This window comes from Pollicipes pollicipes, unplaced genomic scaffold, assembly GCF_011947565.3.
Source record: "Pollicipes pollicipes isolate AB1234 unplaced genomic scaffold, Ppol_2.1 Scaffold_1693;HRSCAF=1982_pilon_pilon_pilon, whole genome shotgun sequence".
In the NCBI taxonomy this organism is placed as follows: domain Eukaryota; kingdom Metazoa; phylum Arthropoda; class Thecostraca; order Pollicipedomorpha; family Pollicipedidae; genus Pollicipes; species Pollicipes pollicipes.
The window spans coordinates 25,099-44,279 of record NW_023595978.1 but is presented as its reverse complement, the minus strand read 5'-3'; the positions used below and the strand labels follow the sequence as shown (position 1 = coordinate 44,279).

The 19,181-nt window shown below is 55.6% G+C and overlaps 1 protein-coding gene across 1 annotated transcript in view; it reads right to left on the bottom strand.

Moving 5' to 3' along the window:
- The window catches only part of LOC119095546 (eye-specific diacylglycerol kinase), an 80,587-nt gene that overhangs the window by 44,451 nt on the left and 16,955 nt on the right, over window positions 1-19,181 (bottom strand). Inside the window, exons 3-7 of the mRNA XM_037218401.1 lie at window positions 17,231-17,337; window positions 11,374-11,474; window positions 8,811-8,939; window positions 5,821-5,948; window positions 3,215-3,399 (exon numbers count right to left, since the gene is read on the bottom strand). Of these exons, the coding sequence (XP_037074296.1) occupies window positions 3,215-3,399; window positions 5,821-5,948; window positions 8,811-8,939; window positions 11,374-11,474; window positions 17,231-17,337 (650 nt within the window). The remainder of the gene's footprint in view (window positions 1-3,214; window positions 3,400-5,820; window positions 5,949-8,810; window positions 8,940-11,373; window positions 11,475-17,230; window positions 17,338-19,181) is intronic.

Here is a 19,181-nt window from a genome sequence, read left to right as displayed (position 1 = left end):
CATGTTATGGAAAAGACGGCCTGCTACGAAAAGCGGCCTACATGTCCCAAAGTGGCCATATAGGCCGCTGACAGCGGCGGAAGGGTTTCTGAAGCGTCGGCCTGAGGGGTGTACACAGCAAAGGACATTTTGTCACCGCATTGGACCACAGCAACCAACGTTCATAATAGTCGTACCTATGGCCATAAATCGTCTAACCAAAGCTAATGGATGTTGTGTTGCATGCGAAAGGCTACAGCTCGTGTCACTGGCGGACAAGAAATCGCCCAATGCAAAAACAGGCGGCTGCATCCCCGGAGCCAATTATGCTAGATAATGACGCCAGCCCATCAGCACCACTCGACTCCGATCCGCTGACCACTGCTGGCTGGCCAAAGACGACGTTTCCGCTGACCTACCCACCGACCAATGAGGCCAGTTATCGATATTGTTGCCGACCATCACCGTTGCTCAATTATCAAGCCGGTGCAAACGCACACTGTCAAACGTCCCGGCTTAATGGCGTTGAACACGAATGAAGACGTCGAGACATAGCAAAAAGCAGCCGAAGGCAGCCACAGCTTACTTTCACAGGTGTGTTGGGATAGCCGACACAGGTTAGCTCCTTTTGTGCTATATGAGCAAATGTCCTAAAAACATACATTTTCCACCAATGACAATTTTATTAAGAACTGCTTAGCTTTCTTTCATCCATAGGCCAGCAGTGTCACTGGGACTTAACGAAGCACTCAGCCACTGATGCTCTATGCGTCCCCTGCCTCTCACTAGGCAGGACGGGCAAAACAGAACCTCTTACCTCTGGCTTCCCATACCCGCGGCTTAACCACCATACTACCAGTACCTATCCGGAGACGGCCCTGCCCAACAGTGGTAGTCCCTTAAAGGCTGTTCTTTCCCTGGGATGGCACTAAAGCTTCTAGACAGCGTCAGTTCGCCAGCAGTCCCTGAAAGAGCTAGGGACTCTGCGTATTCACGAGCCCATCCGGGACGTCTTTTCATTCAACCAAAACACCGGGATACTTACTTTGCGTTTCAGATTCCCACCCAGACAACCGTCTATTGTCAGTAAGGAGAGCCTATTGATCACCTTTCAGGCTAATCTGCAGCACTAGCTTCTTCACTTGAGGCAAAACCTGCTCGTTTCACTAGGCTCGCTTCAGTCTGCAGTCCAACATGACTGCCACATTCCGCCCGTGCTATCAACTCAGCGAGCCCCTCGTCGTGCGGCACACCCCACCTAGCCCCCTTGTGGTGCGGCACACCCCACTGAGCCCCCTTGTGGTGCGGCACACCCCACTGAGCCCCCTTGTGGTGCGGCACACCCCACTGAGCCCCTCGTGGTGCAGCACACCCCACTGAGCCCTCTCGTGGTGCGGCACATCCCACTGAGCCCCCTTGCGGTGCGGCATACCCCACTGAGCCCCCTTATGGTGCGGCACACCCCACTGAGCAGCGTGCCACACCACCAGCAGATATCTGAGGCTTACAGCTTTCGGTAGTTCAAATTTAACATTTCTCACTTTATTTTCCATCAATTTCTTGGCAAGCGGGCACCCCAGGCAATTTCTAACGGTATTCATGAGCTTTCAAAACCCACTACCGAAAGCGCAGACAGAGCTGAAGCAGAGGGATGAAAGCAGCATATCGCTTACAGGTCATTGCAACTGCCATGACCCACCGGAAGCTCACTTCTGCGTTTCAGCATTACGGAAAGGAGGAGCCTCGCGGTGACGTCATTACGGCCCAGCTCCCCGGAACGCAACAAATGGATACAAACCCCGACCATCATTGTAGCGTCCGTTGTGGGCAATGGCTGGCGGTAATTGCGAACTTCTTAAGATTGCTTGAAAGACAATTAAATTTTGGTGTGCACGCAGACGTTTTTTATGAGCATTACAGTGCGACGGTTAACATAAATCTTAAAAGTTTCCTAGCGTCTATATCTTAGCGGCACGACTTTGGTGGCTTATTTTTGGTTAGAAACGCTTTGCAGATCATTAAAATAAGGTTTTTAAATAACTATATGTTAAAAAATTGCGGTCTGTGTGTACACAAAAGAGCATGCTTATACGAGTAGGCATCATGCCAGACCTACTCCTACCACAACTTGCCGATTTGTTTACACTATTGTAGTGTATGGCAGTTGTTTAGAGCGCCTACGCGCCAGGCACTTGCAGTTGCGCGAGAGAGTTGGCCTTGGGTGGTGGCGTGTGGAAGGGGCGCGAAGTGTTCGGACGCCTCGGACGTTATTGTTGTTATTACTTTTTTTATTACTTTTTACTTTTGTTATTTATTGTTATATTGTTTTACTTTTGTTATTACTTTTTATTGCTGTTATTGTTGTTATTACCGAGGCATTGGGCAAATACTCAAGGTAACACCTGACTTAGTGTTTGGTCGGGCTGTGAGAGCGGACGACACTACAACTATTCCGTGGCATATCTGGAGTAGACGCGACAAAATAAACTTTATATCCTATCAGCCTCCTGTTCATATATATATATATATATATATATATATATATATATATATATATATATATATATATATATATATATATATATATATATGTGGTACCTACAGACCTCACATGCCGAAAAATGGTACACTGTAAGTGCTCCTTGAATTAAATGATTCTCAAAGTCCGCACTGCTCCACACGACATCAGTGTAAACAATAATGGCGTGGCCAGCATCCGACGCCCTCGACCGATCTCCACCGTTTCCAAGCCTGGTATGATCCTGGACTTTGGGTGAAGTTAAGGCATTGGCTGAAAAAGCGTATGTCTAAAAATGTATGTCATACAAAGTCCTCGTTCGTGTTATCAACTTACTTGGAGCGAATTTATGCATCGCGAAAACACTAGTATCCTATTCTCAACTATGTTTTGACATTTTTGCCGAAGTTTGTGTACTTCATACGTAATTAGTTCATATGCACGGGGATATTACAGCGTGTGGGCTACCATGACGTAATTCTTGGAAATAGCTCCGATGCCGGGCAACCTCATGTTTTTGGTTGCCTGACAGCTATTGAATGCGGCGCCGGCTTCCTGCTGGATCGCACGCTTCACTAGCGACGCGGCAGTGCGCGGCCTGAAGATGCTTGGTTCGATTGTCCGGCCACCGAGACGACGTTCCAGGTTAGCGTACCAAAATACTCCATGCCTCCGATGGGAGCAAAGCGCTTTCCTCCGTGACGGTGCCGGACTCACCCTTCTCGCGGTCCGCCCTGAGTGAGGTCGAACACTTGACGAGGGTTGAGCAGCCACTGGAACTTCTGCATCAGCTTGGCGCCCTGGTTACCGCCACTCTTGGGGTTGAGGAACACGATGACAGGGTGCACGTTGGCCGTTGGAATGGGCTTGATGGCGAACGCCCGCGTCTGGTCCTTATCGATCTGCGGTAGGAATGCAGTCGCACGCTGTGACATAAAATGGCCTCAGATGTCCGGTGCTCCGCCATTACATTGGAGTACGTGACACGGGCTATATCCGGGCTCACGCTTCAAAACCAGACGCATTCGTACGCACGGAGTTGCGCAGCAAGTTCGCTGTTACTTTTGATAGCGCAAAGCAACAAACATGCAGAGACATCTAAAAAAAATCGTCGACCTGTCAAGGACGAGCGGGCACAAAAGGTAGCTGGCTGGTCCAGGGTAAGCATTTAATACATCCAGTGAAGCGTATGCCTTTCATTTGGGCTAAGGGAGCCCGAGACTAACACAATCACCAGCATCATGGTCGCGAACACCACGCATCGATTGAGTGCGTGGTGGCGGAGCAGAGCTCACGCTCGTGGCGGAGCGTATTACATTGATCACTAATGAGATGACCCTTGTTGCTGATGTGATTACCACCCACCCGCCTGCCATGGTCGGATGACGAGAAAATGACAGCGCTGGCTTCAGCCGACATTAATACCGAGTTTGATGACGCAAATTACTGAGTGCGATCGATGGCTGAGTGTAATACGATGTGGTGTAAGATGATAAGTGCAGCAGACACGATAGCGTAGTAGCAAGACGTCGAGCTGGAAGAAAGAAGCTAACGTTGATGAAAATGTGCTTATAATTTTGGATAGCATTCGGATTTACACGCCTCAACATTAGCTCTATTGATGTGGATAGAAAATACGCGTCTTAGGTATTTTATATTTCATGTCATGCCCCAACGCCACGCATTGGTGATGTGGGTGGAGGTTGGAGCATCCTAAAACTTGAAACCAAAAAAGCAAGCCTCTGGCATGTAACAGTCTTGGTTTCTTCATCTTACATGAGCCCCTGACATAATAAGACCAGCCTGCTCCAGCCGTGGCTGCTTCCGCATCCGCCATCTTTACAGCTGATTTTCAAAACAATGGAATTCGCTTCGATACAACGATACTAGCGCATCCCCGCAATGCAAATTTACATCCGTGCATACACTGGCAGTTCGTCGCACGAAACGGAAAAAAACTCATAATTTTGATTGCACCGTATATGTGCATGTGACGGGGACCACTCAAGGGGATCTTTAATCTGATTAGAAAAAATGAGAATGATTAAATACCTGAACAGTTCACAGGCAGCACCTACACTAACAATGGGTCACTGAAAAGAGCGTAAGTCGTAGTTGTATTTTATGAAGTCGGGCTGTCGTCGGTTCTAGATCAGAAGGGGGTAGGCCACCTTTCGTGTACCTTTCGTTTATTAGATCAGACGCGTCCGATTTGATCAGTAATGCGGTTTTCTGGAAATTCTTCTGAATAGCTCAAAACTTTGATTTGAGGCAATGCTTTCGGCAGAAGAAATCTGACTGGGCCCCCTACTCATCACCGTGAAAGTAAACTTTTCATTTGCCTTGCTTTTTGCGTGTGCTTTCCGCAATGTTTGCAATGCACTAATTTGCCAAAATATCTTTGTGCTTTAAATGCCACGGAAGCTTGAAAAAGTAATTTGGAAAAACAACATAAACACATGAAGCTATAATCACAACAAACTAGCAAACCGTTACACTATGGCTTTGATTTCCCACTACCGCGTTTAGCGCAGTGGGTCTTTTCGAAGCACACTTTGAATTTGGGAGACAGCAGAGTATCACATGGTTTACAGTGACGCACTGTCCCAAACGTCAACCAATGCGCTTGTCAGTAAGTAGCCCTCGTCACCCACCGAACCATTTGCAAACGTTCATTTGCGCTGACGTCATTCTTACTAGCACAGGTGCCACTTTTAACCGCCTAACCCACAATGTACGGGTTAGAACACCTCAAGGACGGTAACTCTAGCTGCTGAGTTGCTGCAACTGCCGTCGCCATGATGGCGACAGTTGTCATGACGACGGCGGTCGTGACAACTCCAGTTGTCGCGGACCAGACCTTCACTCTGGATCCACCAAGAAAAAAGTGTAGTGCTGTGACTCGACGTTCGGACTTGTCAAGCGTAAGCATGAACGACAGCGTGATTTGGATTCTAAGAACACAAATTAACCTTCCCATTATATCTTGATAGTGCCACAGCGGCACTACCCAGTGTCACCATTATATGTAATTGGTTCTGAGGTTTCACCGGACTATGCTTTTTAAACGCGCCCCAAATGTGGGGCAATCTTTTAAAACTATTCTAAAACCTGGCAATGACCTCATGGCGACAGGTTCCTACCCCACCCGATGTGCGGGCACCAAACTGGCAACGTGGGCTGCACCGACTTGCAACGCCTTCCATGCATGTCAACATTTCCTGATGCTGGCAAAGCGCCGGCGCTATTCGCTCAATTGTCGCTCCGGTGCCACCGACATTCAGTGTCGGCTTGCACCGCACTACTGCATCTCAAGTTCTCACCCATTCCCGGCTTTTCCGACGACTAGAGGACCTCTTCTTGGGCGACTTGCGGAGGCTGGACTTGAAGCTTCCTCTGCGGGGCAGCTTGACGATCCATGACGGCGGCACAATGATGTCCTCGTGAATGCCTGAAACACAGCAGCGAAACACACGTCACGTAACCCCCCACGAGCGAGCGATTTTATTTGCCCAGCGCGGTTGGCTTCCTTTCACGCTTTTCCCCCTGAGCCAGGGTTGCCGCTTGTGGCGGGCCGCGCGCGCCCCACCTGCCCTGCCACCGGATCATTTTCCGTTCCTGTTGAAGCACCGCTCGCTGCAGCCCGTCCATCTGGATCTGACGGCAGCCCCAGGGGGCGGCCAGGCGGGCTGAGCCACGTAATCCTCTCAGTCCACTCGCCTCGATTGTTCCCCGGGGACGAAAAAAGTGCGGTCGCTTTAGTAATGGCTTCGGTGGTGCCGTCTCCTTTCACCCGTGGGAGGAGTATCATCCCTGGACTAGGGACGGCGTCATTTCATTCGAAGTCCCAAAGAGAGCTGGTCCATTGACTTAGACAATATATTCCTAGTTCAAAAGACTAACGGTCCAGCGCAAAATCTATTTGGGGCAAATTTCCTAACCGCAATGTGTGCCTGGGCTATTCCTGAATACGCCAGCCATATAAGCTGCAGTTTGGGCATCTAGAGAAACTGCAACGCAACTAGGCAAATCGTACAATCAGGATAACCAACGCACCACCTTTACTGGGATTATACGAGAGAAACGTTGTGAGCGTGAATGACACAGATACAAGACGCACAGATTACTTGCGCAATTAACATGACTTTGAATTTACCGTTCACTGGTCACACAGACGACCCTTACAAGCAGTGAGTGCAAAACGTCCCAAATATGTGTGTTTCGTGGAGCATGTACGAAGAGACTCGTAACAAATGCTCACTTTCCTGGTATGCAGTCGCATTGCAGCAAAAGCAAACCATCAAATGGCGTGACCAGGACATCTCATGAAAATTCAAAGCTCCCCGCGTGCGCAGCACTACCCCTCAAAACACCACGCAATGCCCAACAGCCGCCTCTGCAAGAGCTGTGCCGCACGGGCCGGCGCCCGAACAAGGGGCGGGGCAGGGGAAGGGGAGCGGCCATTTTGGACGGGCGGCGTGCACCCCACCCCACCAGGCCCCCCCCCCCCTGATGTGTCCAGCACAGGCTTCAGCACACGATCACGTGAACTGTGGACCAACGCCGCCGAAGCCGCCGCGAAAGGGATCTGCACTGGCCCTGGAGATACGGGACATAGCTGACACCCCTGCCCGCCCCCAGTAACTGCAGCAACGTGGACACCCTGCGGGGGGTCAACGGAGCCGGGTTGGGATAATGCCAGAGTAGGGCCATGACTTGGGATTGGCTCCAGCCTGCGATGTCAGAGATTCCAGATAGCATAATGCATAAGTAAGACAGAACGCGGAAGGGAGGGTGCCAGCGAACAGGGTTTGGCTGAGAAATGGGTCAGATGGAGTCAGTCGTCCATCGACTGTTTCGAGGCCAGTTTCAACCCTTATGCCGTATTCGAAATAATTGGGGGCGTCCGTGCTTATCATCCTATTTCTTTGACGACCGATCCACGACCAACAGCAAATGAGGGGCCGAAATGACAGGGAACAGCAAAAACAAGCTACCCACAGACTAGCCCACAGTAGATATTTACTGTTGCAAGTTCTCCGCGATCACGCCCAATGATGCCCAATATCTGACGCGAAATTTACATGAACTACTACACACCGACCTCACGACAGACCCTTCATCTACTGACATCCACCAGTGGAGGCGGTCACCAACCACAGACCCTTCACATACTGGCAGTTACCAGTGGCGGTGGTCACCAACGACAGACCCTTCACATGCTGACAGCCACCAATGAGAGGTGAGGGCGGTCACCAACGACAAACCCGTCACGTACTGACAGTTACCAGTGGAGGCGGTCACCAACGACAGACCCTTCACATACTGACGGTCACCAGTGGAGGCGGTCACCAACGACAGACCCTTCACATACTGACGGTCACCAGTGGAGGCGGTCACCAACGACCGACCCTTTACGTACTGACAGCCAGCACTGGAGGCGATCACCAACGAAAGACCCTTCACGTACTGACAGCCACCAGTGGAGGCGGTCACCAACGATAGACCCTCTACACACTGATCATTGGAGGCAGCCGGTAACGACAGACCCTCCGCACACTGACCAGTGGAGGCGGCCGATAGCGACAGACCATACATTGACAGTCATCAGTGACGGCGGCGGGCAGCCTTTTCCTTCGAGCACATCCCCATCCCCACGACGCAGGGCGAAACGACACAACTTGCCAGCAACGACCGGCAGCGAGCGGGCAAGTTCGGACCTAATTCGCGCCGCCGGACTTCGCCGGCGCACCGAGCCACCGGCCCCATGACACACTGGAGCCTTCAGCGCACCCCGCCGCGACCGGGCTTCGGCATGAGCCGGTGCTCGCGGGCTGGAGGTGGGCGCAGGAAGGTTGGTGAGCGCCGACGGTCAGACAACCAGAGTTTCAATGCAAGCACTTAGTGGGAGCATTGACACATTTGGACATTTCGTAGCCGTTGGTAAGAGTTCATGGAATGGCAACATACTGTCGATGTCTGGTAACATAGGTACATATGTAGATGTATATATATATATATATATATATATATATATATATATATATATATATATATATATTGTATTACTGACCATGTCAGACAGCGTAATGTTCTTGTTTGCTCACATATGTTCACGCAAACATAGGCACTCGGCAGCTGCCCATTGTTGCCCAAATGGCAGCCACAAATTTCAAGCCCGCTCCAGAGCACATGGGCAGTCGGGGGTACATTTTCCTTGCTTACGACGCGCATAGGCAGGCTGGTAGTGTACCAGATTGACAGGCAAAGCTGGCAGATGCCTTCGAACATCACGTCACGTCATGCCACTCACCTAGACTACATTGTTCCTCTAATCGCTGGATGTTGAAGCAGGGCTCCTTGTTGTGGTAGGCAGTCCGGCACCACGAACAACTTATTGCTACAATTTCTTTGGTAGAAAACGAAAGTTTTCGACATAAAGCTCTGCAAAAGAAGGCAGCACACAAAAGTTACATCCCGGTAGAGGGTGATGGTAGAGTAGCAGAGTCGCACACATCGGTAAACAAGCAAAACTACGCGCCGCAGTGGCATTGTATGGAGCTTCTCGCAGCGGGGGGAAGGTGTCGCCGTTGCTCGAAACCCAAACCTTTCAAAATGTCAAACAGAGAACACACAACTCACGCTGACGAATGAATTTTAAGAACCCGCGGGAGCCAGTGCTATGGCTGTGGTGTGAGCGTTGTTCAGCGAGGAAACGACGTCCAAACATAGCCTGACGCTCAGCACGTCAACAGGACTTTAGCGCGAGGTGGCGGGCCACGCTGCTCCAACTGGTCCGACAACACCAGCACCGACGTCAAAGGAACGAGGCGCACGGGCCCACGCCACCACTGTTCCGGCGCGTGCATGCGAGGATCTCGTAGCCGTCGGCGACAAACGCGCGGATGTCACGCAAGGTCGTAACGATCGCCGGCGACAATCGGGCCGGACGGCTGCACGCCGCGCCCTCCGTCACGGAGGCAGCCGCCCCGCCTCACGCTCGTCGCAGGCGGCGGCCCGCCCGCCCTGTGATCAGTCACCGCACGGCTGATGGGCGGCCGCAGGCGATACGCTGTTGCAGGAGCGGCGACAAAGCCGGCGGCCGTGAGCCTGACCGGGCAGATTGTCATCTGCCAGCGATGACGAGCCTGAGTCACCTGAGAAGCAGGCTCAGCGCGTCACCGTGTTTGGCTAACTTGGGCATTCTCCGCATTGCGATTTTGCAGTTCGGTCCTCCGCCATACGGGAATGCGATATTTGGAGGCGACGGACTGTCTCAAAACTGTCGGCTTTTCCAAAGCCCCGAAGCGAATCATTTCACCAGCATTTTCCTCCGGCTGTCATCTGAAGCAGGACCTTGATTAAGGCTCGGCCTGACTGCTCAGCTGAGCTCAACCAGAGCTCGAGTGGAATCGGCGCCGGACGGGAAATCGACCGGCAGCGCGCCTCTGGCTCGCCCTGCTTCAGCCGCGACCCGTGGACCGTAAGCCCGCAGCAACAGCCTGGCGGAGCTGGCGCTCTAAGCGAAAGAAAAAAAGATCAAATGCTGATTTGTTTCGGTTTGCCGTATAGAAAGTAGCGATCAGTTAACATGCAATCAGCTGTCACAAATTCATCTTATTGATTGACACAGCAGGCTGGCTGGCAAAGGAACGCCAGGAAGGAATTCTCGTAACTATCCGCCCATAAATCTTTGACTCCTTACGAGTGTCAAAGAATCCGGCTGCGCCAAGGTGCGTTTGACCGGCCGCGCCCTGCGATTGGTGCGGCCGGCGCCGGGCGGAGGCTGCTCGGTGCCGCCGCCGGCGCAGGGGGACGCCGCCGATGTAGGGGACGCCGCCGCGTCAGGTGCGAGTGCCGGGGACGGCGTCATCACTCAGTTGAAGCGATGGCGACCGGCGAGGCGACGGACAGGCGCCGGCCGCCGCGGCCCGGCCATGGGGAGCAGGCGGACTTTCCCAGCGCCCCGCCGCGGCCATATTTCAGCGGCCGCACTGGCCGGCCGGCGCCGCCGGTGCCACAGGTGAAATGGTCCGGACGCGGCGCAGATGGGCCGCCCCGAGCCGGCACCGCCGCCGAAGCTCCGCTCCCAGAGGCTGAACGCGAAGGGCTCGACGGAGGGGCGGGAGGCGACAGGGGACGGAGAACGGATGGCTGGGAGCGAGGGGGAGGTCATCTCTCCCGTGTCATCACTCCATCCATCATGACCAGTGATGGATGTAATAGAAACGGGCGCTTTGGATGGATGATACGCGTGGAGTAGGATAAACTGAGGCTTGAATGAGGCAAAAGAATGCAGTTCAAAACCGGGAGAATGGACGAGCTCAGATTACGAAGACCCATCGATCGGCGATGGAGCTGAGCAGCAGGGTCAGGGTCTGAGCTCCTGCACACAGCTGAGGGAGGGAGCACCAATGCCGGAGCCACGTACGCACCACCCAGTTTCGGAACACCACAACCTCAGACGCCACGCCGGACAGGGGAACAAAGCGCCCACAATATTCTAACGTTTGTTTTACGCGGGCACAGGGTGACGTGTCGGTGTGCCTCAGACGCAGCGCGGAATAAATACAGAATATCAGTCAGTTCCAAACAGAACTCGAAGAACAATCGCAGCGCAAGTCCCACCGACTGCATCGATTGATAAGCCACACATGAACCCTAATTCGCGAGCACGGATGCTCTACTAACGCACCACTTCGACCCCCCGCATACACGCGGGTCTCGTGACCCCCGTATGACATACGAGCTTTTATTGTGCATTATCAGCATAAAGGGCTGATACCGACGTACCGACGGGACGAGCACGGGATCCACAGACCGCGAATAAAACAAACAGCCGATATGGAGACGGACGACAGGCCTGACTCAGCCACTGACCTTTCCACAGTGTTTACATTTGCCCTTCTGATTCCGGCGATGCACCCAGTGGTGAGCTGTGGCCGTGTTGTCCCGGTACTGCCGGATCCCCACGTCCCTGCAACAGACCGGACACGTGGTGAGCCTCCGCTGCCGCCACTGGCACGCGGCCCTGCCGCCCAGGCCATGCCAGACACGTGGCGCGAGCTGTCCGATCGCGAGCCACGTGGTGACCCTCCGTGCCCCACGCCAGACGAGCGGTAGGCCGCGCGGCGTCTGTACTGACGTGTGGTGAGTCGGCCCCCGGTGCGGACTCGGGGCCGGCTGCCCGGCCCTGTCCGTCAGCCGCGTGGTTAGTTGTCCGGGACAGGGCACGGAGACGTGACGTCGGGGCGGATTCGGGGCCGGCTGCCCGGCCCTGTCCGTCAGCCGCGTGGTTAGTTGTCCGGGACAGGGCACGGAGACGTGACGTCGGGGCTGCGGCCTGCGCGCTCCCGTCTCCGGCGGGCCGTGACAACAGTCAGTTACCAAATACCATTGCATGTCGTTTCTACGCGTTGTCATGTCTACGTCATGTTTGTTTAGAGTAAGGATTAATCATATCCAACAGATTGGGATGGGAATCCACTCGGGTTCTGGGGACTGAACCAGAGGGAGAAACTGATCTTAACTCGTGCTTTGGCACTGATCATGAGAATAAAGTACTTTTCACGACCAAAAGTTGTGGAAACACATCACGGCAAAGCCGCGGGCACGTCCCAACTCCGCCGCGCCAGTTCCGCCAATGTAGCAACAGATGGCAGCACACGATAATCGCTTGCTTCACAAGAGGGAAGGTCAAACACGACCAACAGATGGCAGCACGGGAATGTCAAGCAGTTCACTGTTCGCACAGAGGGCGCTGGTGCTGCGACTGCTCGCGAGACGACCTCTGCCCAGCATCCACATCGCCCACGTGCCACTGTTGTCGGGATTCCCCATTGGCTCCCCTCCCCTCTCCTCCCACAGCCGATCACTGCCACGCGCCTTAAACGCCTCCCGTTACAGACTATGGGAACGGACAGCTGCCCGGACATCCGCCCCGGTGCCGTCCGCAGAAACTACTCCAGAAACTATCGCGACGCATCTCGCCCGATCGATACGCTGGCACAAGGTGTTCGGTGTGGCCAGCGGCCGTCAGTGACGGACTTCCGAATGAAATGCAACACGCGGTGCGCCGGAGCCGTCTCTGAACGGCATCGGTTCCCACCGAAAGTTGGCCAGCGAGTTGTTGGCCATGTTGGCCATGTTGGCCAGCGAGGTCAGCCGCACGCTTAGCCTTCGGGGCGGCGGCGGAGCGGCGTTTCCGATGACCCGTGACGGTCAGAGTGTAGTGAGCAAACACAGCAGCCGACGCTATGAAATCATCCGCCTACAGCCCGGCACTGGGACCTGACTATACTGGACACCTCGGTCGCCAGTGCCCAGCGACTGCAGACCAACCAACCGACCGCCGGAAGACCGCCGTCCCGGTTGCAGTCCCGAGCGCCGTCTCTGATGAGCTTCGGCTCCTCTCGCGCCGCTCACTGCACCAGCTGCCGCCGAGCCGGAGGTCCTCCGGTCCCAGCACCGGCGGGGGTCGCTCTGGGTTCCCGGGGGTGTCATCCGCTGTCACGGAGTTGCGCGCCATCCCCCCCCCCCCCCTCCCCACCCAGGCTGCACGAGCGTGGGCGCCAGCAGACGGCGGCGGTCCGCTGTCGACCGGCACCGCCCACTGCACGGCCATCACTCACGACAAACAGCGTGCGGCCTGCACCATCAGCTGCACGCGCAGACCACCGCCGCCGATCGCCGCTCACAGCACGCGGCCTGCACCATACTGCCGCTGGCCGCCGACAGCATGCAGGCTGCACCGCCTACTGCACACGGCGGGCAGACACCACCGCTCACTGCACACCGCGTGCGGCCTGCACTATCTGCGCTACAGAGTTGCGCGCGTTGAGCCTGTTTTAGAGAGTTGGTCCAAGCCTTGTGACGGGACGACTTTCTGTGGTATGCCTCCACACTAGATCGTGATTGCTGCGCGAGCCCTGACCCCAACGTCTGGACATTCAAATCGGGTTAGCGGCTTAATTTTAGCAGCCAAAGCGTTACGTGCCGCAATACTCCGCACGGTGCGTCCTGCCCTTCGTCAGCTGAACTTTAGCGCGGCTGCATCATCCGGCCGAAGGCCATCTTATTTCTGTTTAAATAGCGAACGCCTGGAGCGAGTCGAACCCAGCCGTCACACGTAAGTGAATCGGCAGGCAGACGCTTTAACCAGCTGGGGTATCGAGAAGAGCCCCCCCCCCCCACGCACACACACACCAATCGAGAGGCAGACGCTCTAACCAGCTGGGCTATCGGGACGAACCCCCTACCCCAGTCCCCCCCCCACCCCCCACCCCCTCCCCCCCCCCAACCCCGCTCAACAATCGAGAGGCAGACGCTCTAACCAGCTGGGTTATCAAGACGACCCCCCCCCCACCCCCACCCCCGCATACCAATAGGGAGGCAGACGCTCTAACCAGCTGGGCTATCGGGACGAACCCCCTACCCCAGTCCCCCCCCCCCCCCACCCCCACCCCCTCCCCCCCCCCAACCCCGCTCAACAATCGAGAGGCAGACGCTCTAACCAGCTGGGTTATCAAGACGACCCCCCCCCCCCCCCACCCCCACCCCCGCATACCAATAGGGAGGCAGACGCTCTAACCAGCTGGGCTATCGGGGCGAGCCTCCCCCTCCTGCCCACCAATCACCAGTACAATATGGAGACAGCCGGAGTACACAAACGGCGTCATCCACAACTAACAGCATAAGTGACGTTCGACAGTCTGTGTGGCGATGGGTATTAGCAGCGCCAGGCGGTCCATCAATTAAGATTAACGAGCATACTACACGCAACGCACACCGGGGAAGAGCCGCCACCTTCCCGCGTACGTCTGGCGCTGTACGCCGCTGTCATTTGCTGCCCCCGGGCGCCTCCCCGCCACCTTCCCGCGTACGTCTGGTGCTCTACGTCGCTGTCATTTACTGCCCCCGGGCGCCTCCCCGCCACCTTCCCGCGTACGTCTGGCGCTGTACGTCGCTGTCATTTGCTGCCCCCGGGCGCCTCCCAGAGCGAGCGTCACTGCCCGGCGGCTGGGCCCACCGCCGACTCCACACCGCCGCACGCCGCTGCAGTCGCAAACATGGCCGAAAACATTCCGGGATTCACCGCTGACGCAGGCAGCATCCATAACACGGCGGCAAACACCGCGGACGAGCCAGCCACGATATGGGAGGGGGGGGGGGGGGGGGGAGCGGCGGCGAGTGCCGGGGGTTCGGCGCCAGCGGTAAGCTTGGTCGGCACAGCCGCCGCCGCCCACAGCCGCCCCCGACCGGCGTTCGCCGTGCAGCAGCACGCACACTTTGAAGAGTTGCAAGTGCTGTGCGCACGCATTTTAAAGGTGCGGGACGTGGGTGTCACTTCATTACTTTGCAAGGGGAGGGTACACCCTCTGAAGTTCACTTGAGCCCCCAATACTCCTTTGAGCCCCCTCAATGCACATGATCAAGAACATAGTACTAGGCGAAAGAAATGCAGACAAACTATCTTAACTATCAGCACACTCAGTACCTAAACATATCATTAATAGTGTCGTCGACTGCAAGGTATGGCAGCTATAAAAGGGAGTACAGGGTAACCAAGATAAAAGGTAACTCGTGTTACCCTCAGCAGTGGCAGGCGTATTTACCGCCAAATTAAGATCAGCGACGGCGGCAGTCATCTGGGATTCCATAGCCGTTAAATATTGACGGTACGATGTGCTCCAGATGGCTCCTAGGCGGTCCGGAATGCGCAACAACAGAACCTACTAAAAGAAGTTGATTGTCCGGTCGATGGATATATATATATATATATATATATATATATATATATATATATATATATATATATATACTATCAATGAGGATCAGCGAGCACACTACACGTCTTGTTCGTACTTGTTCTTTTTCTGTGGCCAACGTTGTTCACTCAGCCCCCTCCCCAAAGCCCCCTCCCCATATTTTAGAAAAGGATACCCCTGTTACGGCGCAGAGGTGCAATCAGGTACAGAGGTACAATCAGGTACAGACAATATATGGCGAGGTACATGTACAGTATAGAACAGTCACGGCTAACCGACAGCGCACCGCTGCTGCCATGATGAATAAGGAGCATTTACGCGATAAGAACAGGACACAATAAGATCCCGTTATGGTTGACGAGCACTGTTGGGTGCTCCTCGGACTCCAATCTGTACAGTGCTCGCACCGACGGAGCCCTGAACGTTCAGCGGGTGAGGTGTATCCGCGCTCGTACTTGTTCTGTCTCGATGGCCAACACACACCGGACGGCCAACTCGTTCACTTTCCGACGCCCACGAGAACCCGGCAACTCCAAAGCGCGGGTGGGTATCTGAGCATTCCGCGCGCACACAAACAGGTGAGGCACTTCTGCGTGAAATGGTGGCCGACGCCTCGCTACGCCTGCGGATAGGGTCAAACGAGCTGCCTTCGACCCTCCAGCAGTAACGAGAGACTGCGCCAGCTCGCGCACTGAGCTCGCAGCATATTGCCACGCATTCCCACCCATCAGCAACATTAATTTCATACATTTGGGCGTGGCGTTCGTTAAGATGTCAGATGTTTAACATTAGATTGGGCTTCGTGCTGCAAAGCACATTATTTAACGTCCGCCCCGCCCATCAAAAAGTCCACGGTCGCCGGCTGCCATTGATCAAGCGGGTTAATCACCAAATTAGTGTGCCAGTGGCCACGATTACGTGAGGCGAAACGTGCCGGCTGCACGACAGGAGTTCGCACCAGACCATCCATGTGAACAGATTGGCAACGTTGACCGCAGTGCGGTCACTGTCACCGAGTCCAACAGATGGCCTCTAGGGCGCGTCGATACAGAAGGGGCGACCTACTTATGGGTGGCACGCGCATGCAAGCCTACAAATCATCTTATCCACAAAAACTAAAACACCACGCTTGTTTTAGAAGAAGACAATTTCCCTTATACAGCTATATATATATATATATATATATATATATATATATATATATATATATATATATGCGTTTGGGTGTGCATTTTTGTGTGAATAGCATTATCACACCCAACATTCCCAGCACATTTGTTAAACAGATTTTCGGACACACGTCTTTGTGAAGTCACGCAGGCAGCAGTAGCATCCCCAACAGCAAAAGGTGACGCCACCATTCGCTAAACCTTTGTCACGAACACATGCATCGCTCGATCAGCAAACACGTTTATTGTCTGACAGGCCGGCAACGCACGCACCAGGGAACTTTCAAGGTAGGTGAATAAAACAAGAAGCCGAATAATCGACGACTTTTCCACTTCAGTAAAGTCCGCGAACTCCATCGAGAAGTTCAACCGAGCGTCCCAAACTTACGCCCGTCGCGGTGATTACCTACAGGAGGAGCTTTGCGTAAACCTCCACTGGATGTACACATACGTGTACACCATGAATACAGAGCACAGCGCACTTGGCATGAGGTGGAGCCCAACGTCCAACAATACGCTCATACGCATAATTTTCATGCAGGCATGGCATAGCTACCACCTACGTTCATACAAATTTCACGCAATAGGGGACGAAAAAAATTATTGATGCAACATTGGTCAGACAGAACGAGCTTCTTTCAGGAACGCTTAGATGAAAAATGCGAGGACGAAAAAACAGCCATGCATAAAAACAGGTGATTATTCCACGCCTTGAGGGGAGCGAAGACCACAGGGCTGAAGAGACCGCCTGCCTGAGAGGCCGGCATAGGACGAAGCACAGAACCGCCGCCTCTCACCTGAACGTGGGCTTGCAGGCGAACTTCACCTTGTCGATCAGGTTAGCTATGCACCCTGTGTGGCAGATGATCTTGCAGGCGGTGCACTTCATCCGGGAGCCAGTCCTCTGCAACGGCAGCAGGGCGGACATCAGACTCTACCCACGCCAGGAGAGTGCCTCCTGCCCCCTCTGCCGGCAGACTGCACCCCGCGGCAGGGTGCTCCTTCGGCCGGCAGACTGCACCCCCGCGGCAGGGTGCTCCTTCGGCCGGCAGACTGCACCCCCGCGGCAGGGTGCTCCTTCGGCCGGCAGACTGCATCCCCGCAGCAGTGTCTGTCGGCCGGCAGACTGCACCCCCGCAGCAGTGTCTGTCGGCCGGCAGACTGCACCCCCACAGCAGTGTCTGTCGGCCGGCAGACTGCACCCCCGCGGCAGGCAGCAGTCCGACACCCAGCCAGCGTGGCAGTGGTAGCCTGTCACATCATCACGCTGGATCAAGCACGCCCCACGCACCGGCCGCGGCCAGGCAGCCGACGCCATGCCCGCGATGTTTTCAACCGTAACAGCACGACCGCAAGGGAAACAACCGCTTACGCTATCGACCGGGCGGCCGCCACAGCGCGTGGCCGATCCACCGTGGGTGCGTGTCGTCGCGGCAGCACCGGGAGACGCCCTCCACCGCGGCACGTCCCGAATCGATGTGCCGAGCGGTGGCCAACTGCGGCCGGTTCAGCCAGAGCAGCGGCGGGCACGATCCCGCCGACCCGGCGCAGCACCCACGCTGGTGGGAGCGCCCTCGCCGGGGGTGGGTGAGTGTTTGCTCCTGGGTAGAGGGCGGCGGCCACGAGCCCGAAGCCCGGGGCATTACCCGCTTGGTTTAGGCCTGGGTATTTGCCCCCGTCCTCTAAGGTCAACGGACAAGTTTCCTAATGGCCTCATAAGGCCACCCTTGAGCCCATCTGCACACAATGTTCGGACTCTTGGAGCCGGGATTTCACGGAGTATTTGGCATCTCCCTCATCGTGGACTAATGGGTCACCCACGTTACCCTGTTTTCCACGACCAGCTGCTGCTCCACATTGGTCACGAGCTTCGGGCGTAAAACCACGTGTGTTTGAAATACCAAGCAGCCTTAGTTACTGTCCCCTGAGACACTAAGCAGACCTTGCGCGGGTTGCCGAGGCACATACACTTGCAAATGCTAGCCCGCGTCAAGCACGCCCCAGAACGCAGCTGGGACCTCAACCCAGGGCCAAACTTGCGCACATTTGATGCCAGCCTAAATGAAGTCCGCCACCAGTCCGGGACCCGGACCTGGCGCCGGAGCTAAGCCCACGCCAGACCAGGACCTGGACCTGGCGCCGGAGCTAAGCCCATGCCAGATCAGGACCTGGACCTGGCGCCGGAGCTAAGCCCATGCCAGATCAGGACCTGGACCTGGCGCCGGAGCTAAGCCCACGTCAGACCAGGACCTGGACCTGGCGCCGGAGCTAAGCCCACGCCAGACCGGGACCTGGACCTGGCGCCGAAGCTAAGCCCACGCCAGACCGGGACCTGGACCTGGTGCCGGAGCTAAGCCCACGCCAGACCAGGACCTGGACCTGGCGCCTGAGTTAACCCCGCGCCAGACGGGCCGGCGCCGCCGTGACGGGCCGCGTTCCTGCCGGCGTCGTCAGCGCCGCCGCTAATGACGTCGAATTACAGCCGGCCGGCTCGTGCCGTCGTGCCGGTGGCCGTGGCGCGCGCCGCACGCCACGGCCACCGGCCGCATCGATTCGCACGCCGTCGGGACACGTGCGACCACCGGGCGAGCGCGGGCCGACGCCGGCGACGTTCGAGCGACGACACCGGCTGGGAGGCGGCGCGGGAGCAGGCGACTGACATCTCTCGGCGACAGAGGCGAGCGCGGGCCGACGCCGGCGACGTTCGGGCGGCGGCGCCGGCTGGGAGGCGGCGCCGGCTGGGAGGCG